The sequence below is a fragment of the Vulpes vulpes genome, chromosome 6, assembly GCF_048418805.1.
Source record: "Vulpes vulpes isolate BD-2025 chromosome 6, VulVul3, whole genome shotgun sequence".
NCBI lineage: Eukaryota > Metazoa > Chordata > Mammalia > Carnivora > Canidae > Vulpes > Vulpes vulpes.
Window position 1 is genome coordinate 26,987,217 of NC_132785.1, and position 24,395 is coordinate 27,011,611.

The window sequence follows — 24,395 nt, forward strand, 5'->3', positions numbered from 1 at the left end:
GAAATACTTAATGGAAAATTATGGGGCCAATAATAATGCTTATGAAAGGGGTTTAATAGTATAAAAGCTTTTTAAGTTTTATCAGCAAGGGGCTGCCTGGGTGGCTCTACGGTTTAGCGCCGCCTTCGGCTCAGGGTGTGATCCGGGAGACCTGGGATGGAGTTCCGCACCAGGCTCCCTGCGTGGAACCTCCTCTCCCTCTGCCTGTGTCTCTGCCCTGCTTCTCCCTCTGCCTCTCTCTCTCTCTATCTCTCCCTCTCTCTCTCCCTGTTGTCTCTCATAAATAAAAAAACAAAATCTTTAAAAAAGAATCAGCAAAAACAAGGATATCAAATTCTATATGAAGGTGTGATTTACATATATAAAGAGCATAGTAAACATAATATCAAAGATTGGTGAGGATGTAGATAAACCATATTTCAGATACTTCTGGTAATATTTTAAATTTATATTGCTATTTGGGAGGAAAATTGGGCAGAATCTATTAAAACTTAAAATCTTTTGACACAATTCCAGTTCATGATATCACTCTTAGAGAAACATTCACTTGTGCATAGGAGGCATTATTTGGATGATCTTGAAAATACTAGATTTAATTTTAAAATATTAGAAATAATCTGAATATTCATCAGCTTAGAATTAAATAAATGGAGTGATATTAATTAAATAATTCTGTCTGCATTGTAATCTCCTGTGTAGCAAATGAAAGTAATGAGGTACTGACAGGGAAAGATCTGAAAACATACTCTTAAGTGACAAAAAGAATTTACAGGGTATTTGTGACACAATGCCATTTTTTTTAAAAAAGTAAGAGGAAATGGATATATCCTTCTATGTATAATACATGCACGTTGTTTAAAAATATCTAGAAAAATACACAGAAAATTGATAACGATGTTTATCTCTAAAAGTAGAAATGGAGTTGAGGGTGGTAATGAAAAGATCTTTATTCTTTATCTGTAATATTTGAAGCTTTTGCCCTAAGAATGGATTTGATAAATTTCTTACAGAATTGAAAATAAATTTGAAAATGTTTACTTGTGCAGAGAAGACAAGAAAGAAATATATATAGATATAAACAGCAGTTATCATTATGAGCTTATGAATGATATTTGTCTTTTATTATATAATCAGTACAAACATTTAAAAGACTTTTTTAAAGAGATACCAACTGTAAATGGTGAAAGGACATTTCTTATGTGACTTTTTAATTACCTCAGTATAAAAATGAATCAAAATATTTTTTAATTTATTTATTTTTAAGGATTTATTCATTTATTTGAGAGAGAGAGAGAGAGAACGCAGGAATGGGAGGAGTGGCAGAGAAAGAGAATCTTTAAGCAGACTCCTCACTGAGCACAGAACCTGACATGTAACGATCCATCTCAGGACCCATGAGATTATGATCTGAACCAAAACCAAGAGTCAGACACTTAACCAACAGAGCCACCCAGACACCCCTCAAAACTATTTTCTAAACAATAACAGAATTATTTGTTCAAATAAGTATCTTTTTCCCAGTCCTATGAAATACTTGCACTCATCCTGTTAACCAGCTGAGCCACCCAGGCACCCCTCAGTGATGATGTTTGTGGTTCATTGGTATCTAATAATTAATACCTAACACAGGTGTGCAGTAAGTATTTTTAAATGAATTTGATGTTAATGAATGAAATATTTTGGTTAATGGAAAGTTAGCCCTATATAAAATAGCAATTTTAAAAGAATAAATTTAAAATATACTTTTGTAAAAAAAAGTATTGTGTCTTCCTGTGCTTCACTTTTAGTATGCTTTAAATATGTACTTGGTAGAAATCTAGTTAATGTACTGCTGTTATATATATATATATATATACACACAAACACACACAGATATATACTGTTGGAACCAGAGGGGAAAAAAACTTTAGACATAATTAAAAACTCAATGATTTTGTATCTTTAACCTAAGACAATTAGCTTTTTCTCAGTCATAGGAGCAAAAAATCCAAAAAACAAAAAAAACAGCAGGTTTTTTTCTCAATTCTTAGTTGGAGTAAGTGAATCTTATGGTTTGGTTAATTATTCAGTAATTTATTCAGAGGCATTTTGAACATGTTATACAGTTTAGAAATACATGTGGTACAGGTCTAGAAACACAACCAAAATTCTTTGTAAAAAGAATGAAAAAAAAAAATGAGTCTTATTCCCTGGGAAATAGAAATAGCAGGCACAAAGATTATTCAAGGCGTGGATTAGTTATTAGCTCAATCAAAATGAATAATTTGAAAAGGAACATCAAATCAGAGAGGCCCTATTAAAAGAATAAAGAGGAAGGGGCCCCTAGGTAGCACGGTGGGTTGAGCGACTAACTCTTGGTTTCGGCTTGGGTCATGATCTCGGGGTCATGGAATTGGCCCCCTGCATTCAGCTCTGAGCTCAGCAAGGAGTCTGCTGTGGTGTGTTTCTCTCTCTCTCTCTCTCTCTCTCTCTCTCTCTCTCTCAAGTGAACAGATAAATCTTTCAAAAAAAAAAAAAAAAGGACAAAGAAGAGTTTGAGACGGGGAAATAGAATGGGATTGGGGGATTGGTAGCCCACCTATGTAAGATGGATTCTCAGTTGACTAGAGATATCAACCCCTGTCAACTCCAATTTCTCACAGCAAAACTCACCAAAGGCTTCCTATCTGGAGACTCCGGTGCATCTCTGTTTCAAAGTGCTCCCTTTACGTGCAAGTTTATCAGCAGCCTCTGCCCCATTTACTTTTAAATTTTATAATGAGATTATCCTCCTCACACAAAGGATAGTGGTCCAGCCATGACTGTCTACTCCTTTGTATTTTTCTGAGCCCCACAGTATTTTCTCTGTGTTGACCCAGAATACCTTTGAATCCTTTCTCTCAGTTAATCTACCTAGCGCCTGACTACTAAAAATCCTTCCCTAAACCCTTGCCAGACACTGAAAATCCTGTTACTTTGCTTAGCTTCTTTTGCCAATCTTCCTTGTGCAGATTTTACTTCCTATATTCTGTCTACACACAGTTGTCCTCTGGCACACAGACAAATGCCTTGCCTCAACTGCTGCACTGCCTTCCTTCCAGATTGGACAAGCTCTTAAAATTTCTTAATGGAAGGACTGCTTCCTGGTCCTGATGATTACAGGAACTTCACCACTGAATATAATCTATTTGGGGTATTTTACCTTAGGATGGCTATCTACCAAATGAGAATAGATTACTGCGTTCAGTTATCTAAATATCCAGTTTTAACATTGAGATAGCCATGAACATTTTGTGTACAAAATTCAAAGATCAGTTGTTTCTTGGGGGCATAAAAAAACTGACATTAAATAAAAGGTTAATTATATAGGTCCTTCACCTTTTTATCCAACAATAAACTTGTTGATAGGGTTGGAAATAAACCATATGCATTTCTTGGCTTAATAATCAGAGTGTAATGAGCAAAACTTTCATCATAGTGTATATGTAAAGACTACTCCTATAAATACTGTTATAAAATCTTGTTGTTATTGGGGCACCTGGGTGGCATAGTCAGTTAAGCGTCCAACTCTTGGTTTCAGTGAAGGTCGTGACCTCAGGATCTTGAGTGGTTTCCATCTCCATGCTCAGTACGGAGTCTGCTTGAGCTTCTCTCAACCTCTCCCTCGGCACGTCGACTCATGCTCTCTCTAAAATAAGTAAATATTATTTTTTAAAAACTTGTTGTTATTTAGTGTTTTATACAGTGCTTTTATTCAAATGAGTTCTACCATTTCTGAGAATTGAATACCATGTTGATCTTTCTCCTACAGTTGTTTCTCAGCATTGCAGAACATACCATGCTACTTGGAATTACTTCACCATAGCCTGCAAGCATTTCTTATGGGTCAGCATGTCTGTAGATCCCTTTTTTACGGATGTTTTTTGCCTTTTAACTTCTTTCCTTCTGTCTCTTTATAGGAAATTTGACCTCTCAGGGTTACTGTGCTGAATCAGATTGTCAAACATAAAGTTGTTAACATGTGAATAATAATGACTTCATTCAAATAAGATGTCCGTTCACCTTATGAGGATAAGATGAGTAGAGTTGGCATTGATTACCCACAATGTCTTGAATCCATAAAAAAGCAAACTTTGCAGTTTAATCTTTTCAAAGCAATATTAAAGATCAATATCACATTCTAAATGACTTACCTAGAATTTATTTTGGTAATGCAGTGTCATGTGTTCCCTAGTTAGCATACAAAATAGATATTGATTTCACACGTTTTATACACTTATGTTTATAAAGCAATCTACCCCGAGGACATTTTCATGTCAGTAAAATGTTGTATTAACAAATGTTTGAGTAAAAGAACTTTTTTTTGCCACTTCACACCCATGAGAATAGCTGTAATAAAAGAAAATAGACAATAGTAAGTGTTGATAAAAATGTGGAGAAATTGGCCCCCTCCTAACTGCTGGTGGGAGTGTAAAATAGTCCAGCCATATTGGAAAGCAATTTGAGAGTTCCTCAGAGGTTAAAAATACAGTGACCATTTGACCCAGCAACTCTTTTCCTAGATATATAATCAAGAGAAAAATATGTTTACACAAAAACTTCTACACAGATGTTCATAGCAGCATTATTCATAATAGCAAAAAGGTAGAAACAACCTATATATGTCCATCAGCTGATGAAAGGGTAAACAAAATGTGGTATATCCGTGCAATGAAATATCATTCAGCCAAAAAAAGGAATGGAGTACTTATTCATGGTACAACCTGGATGAACCTTGAAAACATCAGAGTCATATTATATTATTTTATTTGTATGAAATGTCCAGAGTAAGCAAATCCATGGAGCAAGAAAGTAAAGTAGTGGTTGCCAGGGCCTGGGGGGAGAGGGGAATGGGGAGTGCTTGCTAAGTGGATATGAGTTTCTTATTTGGGATGATAGAAACATTTTGTAATTAGATAATGGTGATGCACAACTTTGTGAATATATAAAAACTGAATTGCCTACTTCTAAGGGTTAATTTTATGGAGTATATATTATGTCTCAAAAAATAGCAGTGTTTGCTTACCTACATAGAAAGATATTTAAAAAAAAAAAAAAGAAAGATATTTTTAAGATAAAAATGTAAAAATTTTATGTGTGTATGTGTGTGTGTATAATTACTGGCAGGACTTTCCAAAATGTTAAACACATAAACTGGTATTCACCTGATAGCCTTGCTACATATTAAATCATGTGTACCAATATACATTGAACTTCCACCAATCTGAATGTCAGATGTTTTTCAAAGACAAAAGAATTCCAGAAGTGAAGTAGCCAAGAGCAAATATCTCATGCATTTCTTTGCTGATTATTCTTTGAATGTTATTTTATTATCACCCCGTGAAATGACCTTTAAAAGCTTATCTGATCTCAGAATTATCAGTTCAGAATATCATGTAGTACTAGAAAGACCAATTACTATAGAGTCAAATATGGCTGGATTTGAGACCCAACCTGTAATTTCCTAGCAGCTTCTTCCGGTTAAATTCTCTGACATCTCTGAGCCTTAGGTTTCTCATTGCAAAATCCCTAATAGGGTTGTTGTGAGGATTACATGAGATACCCTGAATAAAATAGACTGTGTTCTCTGCTTCCCTGCTGTACATATACTCTGTTTCTTATCTCTACACTTTCCACCCAGTCTTCCTTATATACTCCCCACTACACAAACTCATCTATACAAACCAAATTATGTCTCCTTCCTCTATTCCTATTGAACCAAGGGATTACCCTATAGAAGTACTTGCCATATTGAATTTTCATGTTTATTTGCCTATCTTCCCCAGAAAACTAACTTGTTGGGAGGGGAGCCATTTTGTCTACCATTATATATATACATTTACCTAGCATAGGGACTAGCTGAATAAATATTTGAATAAATGAATTTTAATAACATATCTAGCATTTTATTGGGTTCATAATAGCTCTCTAAAACAGTATAATGTGTCCTGTGTTTTCCTCTCTAGAACATAATCGTCCTGAAGCATTTTCAAATTTATAATATGTGGTGATTTATATATGGAAAGGGTTTTATTACTAGTTAGACCTATGGTATGAAGAAAATGTTCCTTATCTGTATTATAAAAGACTATTTGTTTATATATTTATCTCTGTAATTTGTGCATTATGTTTTCTTGTAATATCCAAATATATATATTTACTAACTTAAAATTTATTTTACAAAAGTCCTAAGAATTTGCAGTCCAATGCGCATATTTCCTGCCATCCTCTGACGTTACTTAGAAAGAAGCAGGCTTAGAATCAGTTTTGCTATAGATTTAAGAAGGCGTTTGAAATGTATAGAAATTAAATCATTTTAAGCAATATAACTGAAACTTGCTCTTATTATTTTTTATTTTAAATATCTTACAAAATAATAATAATAGGCAATATTTGGGGATGTAAGGAATAAAAAAAAGGAAGCAGTAGAGGTAGTTTAATTGGTATGTTTTGTTCTCCACACTTAGCATATTTCCATACGTATGCCTATCTAAATTATTTACAAAAGCTTTGCTGTATAAGTTATTAACTACATAATAATATGGGGGTATAGAAAAAAGTAGAAGTCATGTTTATGTTTATATAAATCATTGAGATTTCTGTAGAGTCTCATAACCATTCTGTTTCTTTCAGGTATAGAGAACTGCAACTTAGTACAGAAAGCAAAGTAATGGAATATCTCCATCAAAGTAAATTAAAATCTTTTGAAAGTGAGCGTGTTCAACTTATACAAGAAGAAACTGCAAGAAATCTCACACAGTGTCAATTGGAATGTGAAAAATATCAGAAAAAATTAGAGGTACGTATACAAACTTTTCTTTTAAAATTAGCATAAGAAGGGTATCTGGGTGGCTCAGTTGGTTAAACATCCAAATCTTGGTTTCGGCTCAGCTCCTGATCTCAGGGTAGTGAGATCAAGCCCCATGTTGGGCTCCACACTCAGTGTAGAGTCTGCTTAAGATTCTTTCTCCCTGCTAAGAACCTGGCTGGCTCAGTCAGTAGAGCATGGGACTCTTGGTCTCAGGGTCAGGAGTTCAAGCCCTACACTGTGCTTGGAGCCTACTTAAAAAAAAAAAAAAAAAAAAGATTCTTTCTCCCTCTCTGTCCCCCTTTGCTCCTCCCTCCACCCATGTGCTCTCCCCCTCTCTCTCTAGAATAAGTAAAATCTTTAAAAAAAAAAAAAATAGCATAACATGGGGCCCTGGCTGGCTCAGCCAGTAGAACATACAACTCTTGATCTCGGGGTCATGAGTTAGAGTCCCACTTTGGGCATAGATTTTAATTTTAAAAAATAATAAATAAAATAATAAAATTAGCATAGCATGTAAGCTCAATAAGTATAGGGTGAATATCATATTGAGCTTTATTTTACCTGTAGGACCTAGCACTGTCTTGTACATGAGCGCATGCATACACACACACACACACACACACACACACGATACGTGTATTTCAGAAAGATGTGTAACAAAAAGGACTGGAATTATTAGAAAATGAAAAAAAAATCTCATTCTCAGTAGCAACCAAAAATATATAATTACTTGGAATATTTTTAATAGGAACAGTGCAGAGCCTATGTTAAGAAAAGCATACCACTTCACTAATATATAAGAAACACCATCTTTCTGGAAGGTAATATTCAGTATTACATATTTTCTTATTTTTATCAAGTAATATATGTTTATTTTTAATCAAATACTAACATGCTTGTTTTTAACTGAACAAAGTAATTCTGTAGTATAACTGGAAAAAAAACAAAGAATAATTTTTAGGATCTCCTTATTTGTTTTAGAGAGAGTGAGAGAGATAGCATGTGCATGTGAGTGGTGGGAGGGACAGGGGGTGAATATTAAGAAGACTCTCCACTGAGCTCAATCTCTCAACAATGAAATCATGACCTGAGCCAAAACCGCTAGTTAGATACTCAATTGACTGAGCCACCCAGGTTCCCCAAGAATAAAAAAAATTTTGAAGAAAATTGTTAAAAAGAAATAATGAAAAGAAATATGTATCACATTTTAAAATTCATTGAGGCAAGAACAATTAAAACACACTGAAGAAACATCCATAAGTCGTATCAGGTACAAGCTCATGACCCATAATTACATAAATTTAAGAATGTATTCATTGTAAAGCTTATATTACAAATCAGGGGGAAAGGTGGATTAGACAACAAATAGTGCTGTGATAATCATTTGAGTATTTAGAGAAAACAGTTTACATACTTCACACTGCATATCAAAATAAAACTCAAATGGATCCTAGCTAAATATAAATACAGAACTATAAAACTATTAAAAGTAAATACAGATGAAATTTTGTCAGTTTGGGGATTAATTCTGTTGATGTGTTGATTAAAAGCAGGGGAAGGGCACTGGGGTGGCTCAGTTAAGCATCTGCCTTCCGCTCAGGCTCAGGTCATGGTCCCAGGGTTCTGGGATTGAGCCCCACATTGGGCTCCCTGCTCAGCAGGCTCCCTCCTCTGCCTTTCTCCCTGCTTGTGCTCTCTCTCTCTCTCTGTCAAATAAATAAATAAACTCTCTAAAAAAAATAAGAATTTAAAAAAGTAGGGGAAGAAATATAAGAAAAATAAAACTTTTAATGTTTCTATGTTAAAGGGCAAAATGAAGACTGAAAAATATTTGTGTTATGTAGGAGAAAGGGCTTATGTCTTTACTTTTGAAAGATCTCTTATCAAAACGATATACCTTCCTCTTCTAGAAAATAGATGGAAAGAAGGAATGTACTGGTTTTAAGGAAGGATATGCAAATTGCTAAGAAATAGATGAAAACATGCATTCTCCCTAATAATTACAGAATTGTGAATTTAAACTCTTTTCTAGCTTTACATAGATCTGTTCATTGTTTTCAGACTACTGGCAAGAGTACCAGTAAGAGGAAATCTCATGCAGTTAGAAAATGGAACATACATCTCTTCTGACAATATGGTGACCTATGTTAAAGTCCTTAAAAAAATTGATCCAGTAATTTTAAAGGAATATTATCTGAGGAAATAATAAGAGATGTTTGTAAGAGTTTATATTAATGGAATATATCACAGCCTTATTTATTATAGTAAAAATTAGAATTTGTTTAAGTAGTAGATAAACAATTTTCAGTTATGGATAAACAATTTTCAGTTAGTATGTTATAAACTGTATTTTTTGTGGGACACCTGGGTGGCTCAGTGGTTGAGTGTCTGCCTTCAGCTCAGGGCATGATCCCAGGGACCTGGAATTGAGTCCCATGTCCGGCTCCCCATGGGGAGCCTGCTTCTCCTTCTCCCTCTGCCTGTGTGTCTCTGCCTCTCTTTCTGTGTCTGTCATGAATAAATAAATAAAATATTTTTAAAAATAAAACTATATTTTTGCTATAAACATGAATTCTATGGTTACATGTAATCATGTTCCTGAATATTTTAGATTTGTGTGAAATAATTTTAAAAATCGAATGAAAGTATAATGTCATTAGCATGATTAATTAGCTAATAAGTTTTCATTACAATACTCTCAGAGATTACGTTTCTGCAAAGCATTCTGATAAATAAAACTAAGATTAACAAGATAAAGATACTCACAGAAAAATAAAGCAATAGAGAAAAATATTAAAATGATATTAAATACATATATAAAGAAACAAACAAAAATTGTAGATAGTGTCTACTTCTAAAGCAAACTGGTGTTGAGCATTTAAAATTTTTTCAAATACCTTCTTCAGAAACCTACTACAGTCATAATCTGCAACGGCAGGTTCTCCCACACATTTTCAGTCAGACTGTATTTGATCAGCTCTAATTTGAAATTCATCTTTTCAAGGTATATTTTCCATAGTTTAAATTTCATAATTCCTAGCAAAATGCCTTTCTCTTTTTTTCCCCCAGATTGGATGACTGTGCTTAAGAATGTGTCTTGAGGCAGGTGGAAAGGGGATGGAGGTATATATATAGGAAGACAGGGAAACCACTTCCCTCTTACTCTGTACTTCTGTTTGTTTAAACATTTCACTAAATAATACTTTACAACACATGGTACTGATGTTTTTTGAACCATTCTATTATTTTTAGCTGGTTGCAATCCATATTGATTTCATGACCTCTTAAAGGTTACAACTTGCAGTATGAAAACCACTCTCCCATAGAGAGTGAGTGAATTCAGTTGACTAGCAATTATTGTGTTTTTTTGTGTAAAGGTAATGGAGAAACATTTTGGCAAAAAATATTATGATTCTAAAAACTGGTTGATAAAATGTAAATTTCTTTACATTTCCTCCTCGTTAAACTGGGAGCCTTGAGAATACAGGGACTATTCATTTATCATTATGTTGCCAATACCCAACACAATGCTTTGCTCATGGTGGATGCTCAGTAAATAATGAATGAATGAATGGTTTGGTGAATGTTACTATAGTAATATTATTGTTCGAATCCATTTTTCTGAAATCCTGGAAGGTATTTCTAAGAATTCTTATTTACAGTGAATTTAGAGAGAAATCTGTGAAGGATAAAGATTGTTGTATTTATGTACTTTTCTGTGGCTTTTACCCAATATTTTCATTGATTTATAATTTGGAGATAATATATTTTACTTCTTTTTTCTAAGATTTTATTCATTTATTCATGAGAGACAGAGAGAGAGAGAGAGGCAGAGACACAGGCAGAGGGAGAAATAGGCTCCATGCAGGGAGCCCAATGTGCAACTCAACCCCAGATTTCCGGGATCAGGCCCCAGGCCGAAGGCGACCCTAAACTGCTGAGCCATCCGGGCTGCATATTTTACTTTAATTGTCAATTGGCAAAGGCTCCCAAAACACAGACTTTATATTTTTATTTCTTTTTTAAAGCAATTATTGACCCAAAGTTTTTTTATCATTTTTTTTTCTTTATTTAAGATTTTATTTGTTCATGAGAGACACACAGGCAGAGAGAGAAGCAGGCTCCTCGCAAGGAGCCCAGTATGGGACTCGATCCGAGGACCAGGATCACGGCCTGAGCCAAAGGCAGATGCTCAACTGCTGAGCCATTCAGGCATCCCGTGTTATCATTTATTTTATATGTAATTACATATATCATCTTATGTAATTTTGTATCATTCTGTTATTTAAAGGAAGGAAATATCCACTGTGAAAGCTTAATATCTAATGGATTTCTAAAAGCAGCTGATCTATTTTATGCACTCATGTTCAAACTCAAATATTTGTATGTTGGTTTGTCATAAAAAATCTTTAATATAATAACCTTCCATTGGTCCAGCAATCAAGTTCTTCTTTGGCTTTTCAGAAACACTAATAAATTTATAGCAACCACTCAAACAAATCCAAAGTAAAAGGGAATTCTTCACCATGGAGTACAGAGGTATTAGGTGTTTCTGGCAATCTCTCTTCTGTGTTACAAAAATAGGAATTTTAAATTATATTTCTCAATTTAATACTATTTTTTAAATCTCTTATTAAAATAATACTTTTTTGGGATGCCTGGGTGGCTCAGCTGTTGAGCATCTGCGTTTGGCTCGGGCCTGATCCCAGATTCCCGGGATCAAGTCCTGCATCAGGCTCCTTGCATGGAGCCTGCTTCTCTTCCCTCTGCCTGTGTTTCTGCCTCTCTCCCTCTCTGTGTCTCTCATGAGTAAATAAATAATCTTAAAAAAATAAAATAATACTTTTTGAAATATCTCATCTTCAACATTTTGATTGTTTATATCTTTAGATGTCCATATCTGCAGGTTTTCATTGTGGTGTTTTCATTGAGGGAAGTGGAATACAGACGAAAAGTATCAACTGTGTTGTGAGAATAGTCATTTAACACTGTTCTTACTGATCCTCTTTTGACCATGGAATTAGTGTCATCAGCCACCAAAGTCTTAATGAATTACATCTCAATATAGTAAATTCTATGAAAGCTCTAGATTATTTCACTGACTAGCGATTTAGTATAATGAATTAATAAGTCTCTAAAAAATATATTCCCAGCTGGCAAGAATAAAGAAATAGTACTAAAAGATGAATTTTCTTTTTCTGATCTAATCAGGGACACTAAAATCATCATCATCATACAATCATCATCATAATCATCATCATTATTCCCATGTTATTCTTTCTTCATCTTCCAAAGAAAAAAATTTGGGAAGTGGAGGATAATGCTTAATTTATTTTGGCAGGAAGTTTTGATGGAAATAATTGAAGGAAAATAAGATACAATAGGTTAAGGAAAATTAAATTGTAATTTTTGTTTGTAAAAACAGTAAATCTGCATCTTCTCCTTTTTCCACATCAGAAAAAGCATACAATCACATCTGTTAAGGTGAACTTTATGTCATGAGAGAAAATAAATTGTGTTAAAAATTGTTTCATTATATGGGGTCCTGGGTGGCTCAGTTAATCGTTTGCCTTTGGTTTAAGTCATGATCCCAGGGTCCTGGGATCGAGCCCCACATGGGGCTCCCTGCTAAGTGGGGAGTCTCTCTCTCCCTCTGCCACTCCCCCTGCTTCTGCTGTCTATTTCAAATAAATAAATAATCTTTTTTAAAAAATTGTTTCATTATATAGAATTCAGAGTAATTAGCCAATGGATCTCTATTTCTATGAGCCATTTAATACAATGTTCTCATAATTCTTAAATTTGTAATAGTATTTTTCAAACTTACTGTATTTCAGGCACTCTACTAAGCACCATGAATTTATCATCTTATGTAATCCAACAATGTTTTGAGTTAGTCCTAGAAAGAATAATTGCCTAAGATCCACAACGGATAAGTGTCAAAACCAGCAATGAAACCCAAATCTTTCTGACTGTAAACCCATATTCTTAACCATAATACTCTATTGCTTCTAAGGAAATACTACATTGCTTATGCTGTATTGAGAAGCAACTGTAATACCACTCCATAATTTAGTCTGTACTAGTTAGCAAACTTTCTAGATAATTGGAATTTTATTTTAGCTTTAAAACATTTCCTTTGTCACTAGAAATAGTCTCTCTTTTTTTAGTGATTCCTTCAATGAATCACCGTTGAAGAGTGTAGGATTTTTTTGTTCTTATACAAAATAACTCCAATTTCCATAGCTCTTACTTATAATTTTTTAAATCCTTCCTTTCTATAGAAAGGCATTTTCTGATACTGCCCCAAGTAGTACTTCATATTTATCATTTTGATTTGTTGCTTTGAATTTATGATTGTTCGAGAAACCAGAACTCTCATTAAAACCACGGTAAGCATAGATGAAATAAGCTCTGATGGAAAACTGAGTATATCATTTTTATGCACAGCTTTGTAAGCCTGCAAGTCTTTCTCCAATAGCTACAATTGCCAAATAAATGACCTTCTGGTAAGTATGACATTCTTGCATTTCTTAGTTCTAACAAGCAAATGCTAATCTTATTTCTATAACTCTAAGTTTTAAATTTGTTGTTTATTCAGTTCAAATAATAAAGTGCTTCATAGTTTTCAGTTGCAAACAACTGAATTATTTACCTTAGAAATAGATGTGTCTTACCTCCTTTCATCTCATTTGAGCTACTTTCTCCTCACATTTAAAGGAAAGGAGGAAAGGAGGAAAAAAATCTAAAAGTATTTTTGTGTCACATATTTGTCTTAACTACTAACCTTTTTTAATTCTGCCTTGGCAATTTTTTTTCTTCCACTGTTAGGTTTTAACTAAAGAATTTTATAGTCTCCAAGCCTCTTCTGAAAAACGCATTACTGAACTTCAATCACGGAACTCTGAGCATCAGGCAAGGCTAGACATTTATGAGAGATTGGAAAAAGAGCTTGATGAAATAATAATGCAAACTGCAGAAAGTAAGTCACCCACTACCTCACACACACAGCTCTTACTGGCAGTACAGGGAACCTGGTATTGCTTCTAAAACTGCTTTGGTGTATTTCGTTTATTTTAAAAATTAATCTTAATTTCAGTAGTTGGCATTTAAAAAATAGGTTAACTGTGAGAGATTTTATTTTTCCGTTTATTCAGTTCCATTGTTGAACAATTGAAAGTTTACATGTGCGAGAATCCAAAGCTGTGGATTTCATATGATAGTTCTTGTTGATAAGAGTTCCTAACCTAGACCACTGGAAGAAACAAACATAGTAAAGATAATTAAAGTAGCCAGATATGTGCTACTATTAATAAATAGGCATTTCTCAGTGGAAATACAGAAGAGGTCATAAGTTAATTCCAACCTTGGAGGTGAGGAATATAACACCTAAGAGAGAAGGTGACACTTTGAATGAGTCTTGAAAAACAGAAATTTATTGAGTATGCTGGTTATAATCCTGGACCTTTAATTTCTACTTCTTCTATTTCCTTTTATTGTGCTGTCTTCCTGTGTTATCCTTGGTGTTAAGGGAATATTTTAAATCAGCCTTTCACCATTGACTGAGATGTTTGCTGCAGCACATTATTTTTCTTCAAAAGTTGGAAATATCAGGGGCATTCTTTATAAAGTAGGTTTAAAGTTCAATCGAAGCTGAGGTTAAATTCAAATCTATTTGAGACACATTTTCTTGTAAAGGCTATGTAATATTTGTAGGCCAATTGAAGGAACACTTTTATTTCTTTTTTTTTTTTTTTTTAATTTTATTTTATTTATTTATGATAGGCACACAGTGAGAGAGAGAGGCAGAGACACAGGCAGAGGGAGAAGCAGGCTCCATGCACCGGGAGCCTGACGTGGGATTCGATCCCGGGTCTCCAGGATCGCGCCCTGGGCCAAAGGCAGGCGCCAAACCGCTGCGCCACCCAGGGATCCCGAACACTTTTATTTCATTCCTGTCACTTTTTTCCACTTCTTGGGTCAATATCTGATAACTGCAACAGTTTCCAAATTTGTCTCCAGTGTCTTCACTGGAGTCAGAGGAATCTTTATAAAACTCAGATTTGATTATACCATACACCTGCTTTAATGCCTCTCTGTCAGTCTTCTTGAAATAGTATAAAGTCAGATTCTGTAGCATGACTTTTTAAATTAGACTCTCCTTTATCTTTCATGCCTTACCGTTCCCTATCATATCATCTTATTTTGAAAGTTCCATACTCCTTCTTCATACCTTTGCATATGTCCCTCTGTCTAAACAAATCAGGAGTAGAGCAGAGCTTCCTAAATCTAATAAATGGTATCTACAAAGAACCTACAGCTAACATCATACCTAATGATGAAGTAGAAATGCTTTCCCTTTAAGGGAGAGTACAAGGCAAGGATTTCTATTTTTATAACTTATATTAAACATTACAATAAGTTTAAAATATGTTTTATACTCCATTTATATGGAAATTCAAGGGCCTGTTAAGGCCCACTTTTAATAATACCAGTACACACCTACCAGAATGGCTGAAATTAGACTGGTTATAGCAATGTTAGTGAGAATATAGAACAACTGCAGTTTGTTATAAAGCCAAACAACCTACCCAATAATCCAGCAATTCTATTCCTATGTATTTTGCCCAAGAGAAAAGAAAGCATATACACACAAAAAGACTTTTACTAGGATATTCTTAGGAGCTGTATGTATAATAGTCGAAAACTGGCAGTAGCCCAGGTGACTATCACAGGAAAATGGCTAAATAAACCATAATACATTTTATACTATAGAATACCACTCTTTAATAAAAAGAAAAAAAAAACTAATGATTCTTCAACAACATGGAAAATCTGAAAAACTTTGTGCTTAGTCTAAGAAGCCTGATATAACTAAATTTATATAAAATTCTATATAAAGAGGAAAAACTAATCTGCAGTGAAAAACTGCAGAACAGTGGTTGCTGGTAAAGATGATTGTCACCAAAAATTAACTGGGAAAAGAAATGTTAGGGAACTTTCTAGGGTGTTGGAATGTTCTGTATCTTTACAGGGTTTGTGTTACATGTGTGTGTATATTTCTCAGAACTCATTGAAGGTAGACTTAAGATTTCTACCTCTTATATTATGTAAATTTAATTCTTTTAGGAAGAACTATAAATATTCAACTATAGTTGATAATTTACATGTTGAATTCAGCTGGTAAAGCGTTTGACTCTTGATCTCAGCTCAGATCTTGATATCAGAGTTGTGAATTCACACTGGGCATGGAGCCTACTTGAAAGGAAGGGAGGGAGGGAGGGGTATTGCCCAGAAGCTAAATAAGTTCCAATATAAAAAGAAAACCAGATTTCTAGTTGTCAGATTCTGGAACCTTCTGTTACATCTCATCCTACTTGTTACCTCTACGAGGCATTTGTCACATTTCTTGAGATGCTTCTTGAGAATCACCTGCCTCTGATTGTTTCTTCTCCATCACTTTTGTTGTCTCTTCTAGCTAATTGTACCTAATTGTTCACCAGGGGTTTTTCCCCTCAACTACTCTGCAGTTCGTACTTACTTACTTTCTCTCTGAATAATCTTATCCCTTTCCACAATTTCATTTACTCTCCATAGGCTAATGATTCTATAGATCTGTAAAAGAGTTCCTACAGGCATTAAAAGTGTAACATTTCTTACATTTTTTTCTTCTGTCTGTGAAACTTACCAATTTTCTTGTATTCTTGACCTGTTAGTAAGGTTGAAGTCTAATTACCATCAGATTTCGTCAACCTTGGTTTCTCCCTTATTCTGTCTACTGCCTTATCTCACCTCCACACCTATTCAGTTGTCTGGAATCTAACTTCTTTTGTTCATCTTCCCTTGCTCTTAGGAACCGTGTCTCAAATGGATTATTACTATAACTTGTGAGGAGTTCTCTGTGCTAATATAGGCCATCTTTTCCCCCCCATTAATAGAAATTATTTTTCTACAATATCAGCATCAACAACAAAGATCTTTTGTTGTTCCTATTAATTTTTAATTAAATAAACTTCTTAGCCTAGCAAATAATACTTTAAGTTCCATTCTTAATTGGAACTGAGCCTACCTTCTACCATTGTTCTCTAAGCTAACTCCAACCATGTATCTCACAATTACTAAAACTTCACACCTCTGTGCCCTTACACATGCACAGGCCCTCCTGTGCCTTCTCTGTGAATGTTAGTCTCCCCACACATTCTCCCACTAATGCTCCAAGCTTAAGAAAAATGGTGGCACTCAGACGTAGTTGCTCAGTGCTCTATACTTCTAAGTCACATTCATATCTCTTTAGTGTCATTTACCATGTACATTGTTTCTGTAATTAAATCACCACTAGACTAGTTATCCCATGAGTTATTAATACACTGAGTATTAAATTTAAGATGTCCATTAATATCTAACTGATGGATTTCTGAGATGTTAACTACCTTTACCTTCTTCCTTCTGAATTTAAAGACAGGAGTCATCTAGTTATCTAAATGCCACCTCTAATAGAACCATTCTGCCCTTCTGATACAGCTGAATTGGAGAACTCATTTCAGTTCTGGAGCCATGATAGCTGATAACACCAATAGTAATGGCATATGTCATCTCTTGCTTCCACATTTACCTGATAGCTTATAACTCTACCTCTGAAAACTGATTCTAGTTCACCATGAAGAAATAGGAGTAAAGTTGAAGAAAAACAGGAAAAATTTATTTAAAATTCTTATTGTGTCATAAAAGGATCAGTCAACAATTATGTACATATTACAGTAATGGGTCTGCAAATAGCTTCACTTACTAATGTGACCTACATGGCTTTGTTTTAAATCTGAAACACTTCTGAGAGGTTTCTCTTTTTAATGTTAAATAATGATTGTTGTTGAATAGTGTTATTAAAAATTGTTATATGTCATTGAGTACTTTAAGCTTGTAAACCTTTAGTTCTATGGACTTTTAAGTATTTTTTAATCCCAACTTACAGTAAAATTGTCATTGCCTTTAAACTTTATAATAATAAAATGTTAACCTGTCAGTTAAAATTCCTTCTGAAAAAGAATGGTGTGACAGTGGCAGAATTCAGAAGTAAATGGTTTTGCTGAATTTTTTTCTAATTAAAAAAAAGGCCATCAATACATTCTTAGTACTGCACATTTTTTTCAGAGTAGCCTATTTAAATGCATGATTCATCATTACACGTTAAGATAAAGTTGTTCTGATAAAATGATGCACATCTTTCCTAATTAAAAATAGCCCTTTCTTTTATCAAGAGAAGCAGTAAAATTGATGTTAGCATTACTTACTTATAATTGCATAACATACATTCTACGTAAAAAGCCTTAGAATCATTCAGAATAACACAGCATCTGTATTTTCATGCTTTATAACAAGAAACTTTAACATGTCATATGATGCAAGCCCTTACACCTTTTAAAAATAAATGGAACGAATTTAAGCAACCATATACTTTAAGAAATATGTTTCTACTTACAAATGGACTCTTTGAGATTATGCATTAGCCCTTTTTAAATGTTCTCATGCTCCCTGATTCATTAGCATGACCTCTTTTATTTTCACTTCTGCCATGCTTTTTAAGGAAAAAAAAAACTTATGTTACATCATACACTTTAATATTTTTCAGTTGAAAATGAAGATGAGGCTGAAAGGGTTCTTTTTTCCTATGGCTATGGTGCTAATGTTCCCACAACGGCCAAAAGACGACTAAAGCAAAGGTAAAATCAATATATATCTGTTTTACTTATCTACTCAAGCTAAATGTAATTACATTATGCTTTTTGATAATGTGCAAAGTAAAGTTACTTTATTCTTAGTATGCATAAATATTAAATTGCTCACAAAATAAAGCAAAGTAAGTTATAATCATGCATTTCATGTATTTTTAAGTAAGTTTAATGGTCAGTAAAATAGAAGTGTACATTAGAATTTTCCTAGAACTAGATTTAGTGATAATGACACCATTTTAGTTTTATTTTCACATTTATTTTAAGTGAGTTAGAAATGCTTTCGTACCAACAGTTTTCAGGTTAAAATTAACTAATTATGCTTCCTTTTTCTCTTGTTTTTTATTTACCTGTGTACATTCCTTGACATATACTTGAGAAAGAGAAGGAGGGAGGAAGGGAGACAGATGAGATAGAACACATATTATAATTAAAAGTATAAAAGACTTTGTGAAGCCCAAGAAATTTGGGGGGAGATCCCTCGTGATTTCATAAGATATTCCTTAAAGTACACTAAGAAAAATAGTACATGGATTAGTCAGTTTTCTAGTTGACCTAGCCGATTTTGTTTTTACCTACCTCCTTGATCTCACTTTAATTCATCCTTCTGGGGCAGCCCCGGTGGCGCAGCGGTTTAGCGCCGCCTGCAGCCCAGGGCATGATCCTGGAGACCCTGGATCAAGTCCCACATCGGGCTCTCTGGATGAAGCCTGCTTCTCCCTCTGCCTGTGTCTCTGCCTCTCATTCTCTCTCTGTGTCTCTATGAATAAATAAATAAAATCTTTTAAAAATAATAATAATTCATTCTTCTGTGCAAAAACATCTCACTGCCCCATTTGCTACCATATCGAATCTAAATATTTCTGCCAGACCTCCAGGCCCCTCCATGTGGCCCCACCTCTCCAGCCTTATTTGCCACTTTACCCAAAGTGGGGGCAATATATCTCTATGCCTATAAACATCTATTTTCTCCATGCCATCCAATAGAGCATCTCTCTTATCTCCTTAGCTCTTGTTTCCCATGTCCTTTCCCCAGCCCGATAGAAGGTACCTCAGGGTCAGCAACTGTATCTTATTCTTGTTTATTCTCTTTTTCTATGTAGCATGATGTAAGATACCTAGTAGAATTGTCTCTTCATCTGAGTATTTGAGGATTCAAAGCTGCTTGTTTCTCTTTTATTTTTATATGAGTTGACTGAAACATTTAGAGACATCATACTCTAAGTAAGAAAAACAGTTCATCCGAACTCTAATACTTCTGTAGAAACTTTGAAGTCATGACTCAGAGAATAAAATGTCTTTAAGGCCATGATGTAAGATATAGGCCATTTTATAACAAGACAAATGGGTACTTTGAATTTGTGTCCCTTACTGGTTAAAGTAAATATCTAGAAAATTTTTAGATCAAGGATAGGTGACTGTCAAGTGTCATTTTGTAGCTGGAGTGGTTAAATTCTGTCTGGTGAAGATGCAGGTGTTTCTAAATAATGTATTATTTGAAAAATCAGTTATAGTCCCGTCCCATTCACATTCTCTGCCCACTCCTTCCATAGGTCACTAAGGGTGACCCAGGCTATTTTGTAATTGTCAGCGTATCACTTTGTTGGAGCGTTATATTGTCGAGGGAGGAATAGAAATATACTTTTGTGGACTTGTGAGTCCACAAAAGAGACTTGTGAGTGGCAAATGATTGCTGAATACTAAAAATTGAAATTTGAAGGAGCAGGTCTAGTCTCTTCTTTTTTTAGGATATAAGCCTTCAAAAGAATCTTTGTCACAAGGGAAAAAAAAAAGGAATTTTGCTGTTGTAAGCCTTTTTCTTTAGCCCTAAATGCTGAGTTCCTCTAAAATTGAAAGTAATTATTGCTGTTACCTTACTTTTTCTGAAGAATTTCCAAAAACAGATGTTGATTTCTTAATAATTAGAGTGAAGATTTAAGGAACCACAACTGATTCATATTCTGAATAATCTTAAGTATCCAAATATTTCTAAAGATTTTATCACTGAGCTATCTATGTGCCTTGAACAAGTGCCTAATGGGCATACTATTAATATCTCCAACCAGCTGGTGCCAGACATTCGTCTCATGGTGAACCAGAGGGTTATTTTGAGGAAGTGCTTCTCAGGTCATCTAAACTGAGTGAAGGGAAAGTAAGTCTAGATATCCAAAGAGGACATTTATGCATTCCTTTGCCCATTCATTCAACATCTTTTATTGAGTGCCTACTGCATGCACAAAATGGAACAGTGGCAAGGAGAATCCATTGTTTAGGATCTGACACATTTCCAAAGTTTGCAAAGTCTAGATTTCATTTTTTAGTAGATATTTGTAATGAAGTCAATGACTTCATGCTCTGTTTAACTTATTTAACATGAAAGCAATGTAGCCTTGGAGAGATTCCATATTTAATTCTTCACATTTAAAATTAAAGCAATGGAATCTAAAGGTACATTATAAAACAATTCAATCAGAACCACAAATGAAATGTTTGCATAATAAAGTTTTCATTATACATCAGTCTAAACCAAAATATGTTAAAATTTCAAAGGAACTTATTTTCAACTACTACACAGTATATTCCATTCATACTAAGTTTGGTGTAAAATCTCATATATTCAGCAACCAGATTTAGGTACTTAAGGGTAACAATTGAAGCAAATTTCTTATTATAAAAATAATATATTTGTTTTAGAAAATTGCTAGTAATCCTACCATCCAAGGATAACCATTCAAAATTTATATAGACACATACATCTCCTTGCATATTTAGGCTATTATAGTATGTAACGTGGAAATTTAATTTTTTATCTTATAATTCCATCTTGAACATTTTCTTGTATCATTGAACATTTTCTTGCTTCGAAAAGATAATTTTTAATGGTTATCCAAAACTTTAATTTTCAGGCCTTCAGTTTTTGAGTTTCATGTTGTTAATAAATTTGATAGTCACTGAAAATTCTCACGGTTTGCCTGTAGCTACTCAAGGTATATTATGAAATTAAAGTAAGAAAATGCATGCAGAGTTCACCAAACAGTGCCTGGCATATGGTAGGTTATTCAGTAAAAGGTTAGTTTGTTATACCGATTAATATTTCTTAGAGGAACTTACATAGTTGATTTAGAGGAAAAGCTAATGTTCTAAAAACGTTACATACAATTTAAGTTTTCACTTAAAAATTTTGCTTGAGAATTTTCATGAGACTTCTTAATTAGTTGAGAGACTCCCCTGGACATGAAACCAGTTTTGAGATTGACTTTTTTTAATACCAGTTTTAAGACATACTATAATGCCCATTTCCTATTTAACAACAACAACAAAAAAAAGGTAGCAAAATTAATTTTTGTAGTTTGAAAAATAACTCTCAAAAATGTCTCTTGACCACATTATAATGATCAAATCAGCTTACTCATATTTTGAAGTTTCAATGGAGATAATGAACAATAACGAAATATCACATCAAACTCTTTCTGGGACACAGTTGCGGTAAGTTAAAAGGGCTTATACAATGAAAGTAGATTAAAATGAAATGGGCTCTTGACTTGACCAAACTTGAAAATCTGAAGTAATGTTTTTGTTTCGGTCATGACTGTTTTGAAAATAGCAAACAAGATTTTCTGGTTACATGTTTTGGTTATGCTCTTTAACCTGCAACTTTAAATGGGTAACACCCAGGCACTAACATGGTCTCAGTGTGTGCTGCTCTGTTTGCTTTGGCAGATCTGAATGGATAGCCTTTTCTGAAGGTTTTTAAACCTTTCAAATTCCAAGATTTACTGCATACTATAGACCTTTTGTTTTAGTTTCTGCCTAGTTTTATGAAGAGCTTTAAGTTGAAACTTTCACAGTAGACTGAGCTTTATAATAAAGGAAAAAAATTAAAGCAGAGGAAACTTTTTTTTTTCTCTAGCAAACTTTGGTATATAATGAAAATTTGTTTTTCTCTCTTTATTTCTGTGTATATGAGTTTTCATTTTTGTCCCTAGGAAAAGTTGTACTTACTTCATTTGGGTTGGTTTTAGGAATAGTCCTTCAAAAGTTACTGATGTTCTATTTATTAACAACTTGAAAGTTTAAACCTATAGAAGAAACTAGGAAAAGTTTCATATGACTACAGATAATCAGCATGAGACCACTATTTGGTTCTCAGTAATTACCAACAGAATAGGCAGTATAGGACCAACCTGAAGAATTTGAATCTAGAATCATTCTGCACAGTGCTCTTTTTTTTTTTTTAAGAAAAAAAGTTTTTTTGTTGTGTTTTGTTTTTTAATTTATTTGAGAGAGAGAGCACACAGAAGCAGGAGGGAGAGGCAAAGGAAGAGGGAGAAGCAGTCTCCCGTCTGAGAAGGGAGCCCAACAGAGAGCTTAATCCCAGGACCCCAAGATCATGACCTGAGCTAAAGGTGGATGCTAACTGACTGAGCCACCCAGGCACCCCAACAAGTGCTCTTTTTTTTTTTAACAATTTTTTAATGCCATACTAATAGAGACAGACTTCTGACCTGCTAAAATTGAAAAAAAAAATTAAAAAAAACAAATGTTATTTCAGAAAAGTAACAAATTAGCAAGGAACTAAATAAATACACTTATTTATTTGGAGTTTTGATAATACTAAAAAAAATACCAAGATTGAAGGAATTGGGCCAGAACATCAGTCCTCCATTGTTCTTTGACATCACAAATATGGATGAAGATCCACCATGTCCACATTGGTTGGGCTATACTACTATGCCCAACTATGCTATACTACTATTATATGTAATAATCAGCAGTGCTGCTGCCATTGACAGATCCAAGAGAATAACTTCTATTTGGAGTCAAGAAATGATGAAGGGGCTAAGAGATAACCCTGATGGGAAATTTTTTCCAGGTAACAGGTGAAATTTTCATTTAATATTTAGATACAAAGCTGTACTCCTATAGTAGTAGTTTCTAGTTGATGTTGAACTTAATCTTGGTGCTGGTAAAAATCACAATTAATATAATTCAAAGAAGTCTTGTTAAGTTGTACCTATATTAGTGTCCCAACAGATAGCCTGTAAAAGAGGTGCTTTCTTGAGTTCAGTACATTCTGTACAAAAAAAAAAAAAAAAAAAGCAACCTTTAGCAGGAGTCATTTTTCCTGACTGTATCTTTAGTCACTCTTTATAAAGAAGTTGAAGAGGACTTGTTTTCATTCTATGTGCATTATGCTTAAAGAGACATAAACTCAGCTGTATAGGTGAGAAATTATTCATTTGTCTTGCTTTGAATTTCAGTTAAAGTGAATTTCTTTCTTCCCACTTCTAACACTCAGATTTCTACACAGAATCCACTTAGGACACCAAATCATTCTTCACAACAATATGCCACATTTAAAGATGTAGGAGGTTGAAGTATAGAAGAAATCACTTGGTATCTGTAATATTTGCCACCTTTTATTAACCTTATGCACATTTTTATTACTAGTTCAGTGTTTAGATGCTGAGCATGAGTCATACTTTAATACTGAAACTCTGCAATCTAAGAATATAGTTTCTAGTATGGGTGTTCATATGAACAAAATTCGCGTAGAACAAAATCAATCGAGAAGGATTTATTAAGTGTCTATCCTGTCTTCATGTAAGTTGCATCTGTTGGAAAAGAAAAAATTAACACACATAAAAGAATATCATGAAACATCAAAAAATATATATAATTTAGTGCCATCTTGTACACTAGACTATGTCAGCCAGAGGAATAGAGATCAGTAAAGACTTGCATGGTCAGAAATAGAGGAAGTGGAACTTGAAGGGAGACTTTAAGAAAAAGTTGGGTCTGGGGTGCCACAGTGGCTCAGTTAGGCATCTGACTCTTGA

The 24,395-nt window shown here is 34.0% G+C and overlaps 1 protein-coding gene across 7 annotated transcripts in view; it reads left to right on the plus strand.

Moving 5' to 3' along the window:
• The window catches only part of PIBF1 (progesterone immunomodulatory binding factor 1), a 191,886-nt gene that overhangs the window by 99,236 nt on the left and 68,255 nt on the right, over positions 1–24,395 (plus strand). For all 7 annotated transcript variants that reach the window (XR_012002003.1, XR_012002002.1, XR_012002001.1 and 4 more), the window contains exons 11-13: positions 6,652–6,817; positions 13,661–13,811; positions 18,456–18,546. Coding sequence is in view for 3 of the 7 variants with exons in the window: in XM_026017692.2 (XP_025873477.1) it covers positions 6,652–6,817; positions 13,661–13,811; positions 18,456–18,546 (408 nt within the window). In the remaining 4 variants the exon portion in view is untranslated. The remainder of the gene's footprint in view (positions 1–6,651; positions 6,818–13,660; positions 13,812–18,455; positions 18,547–24,395) is intronic.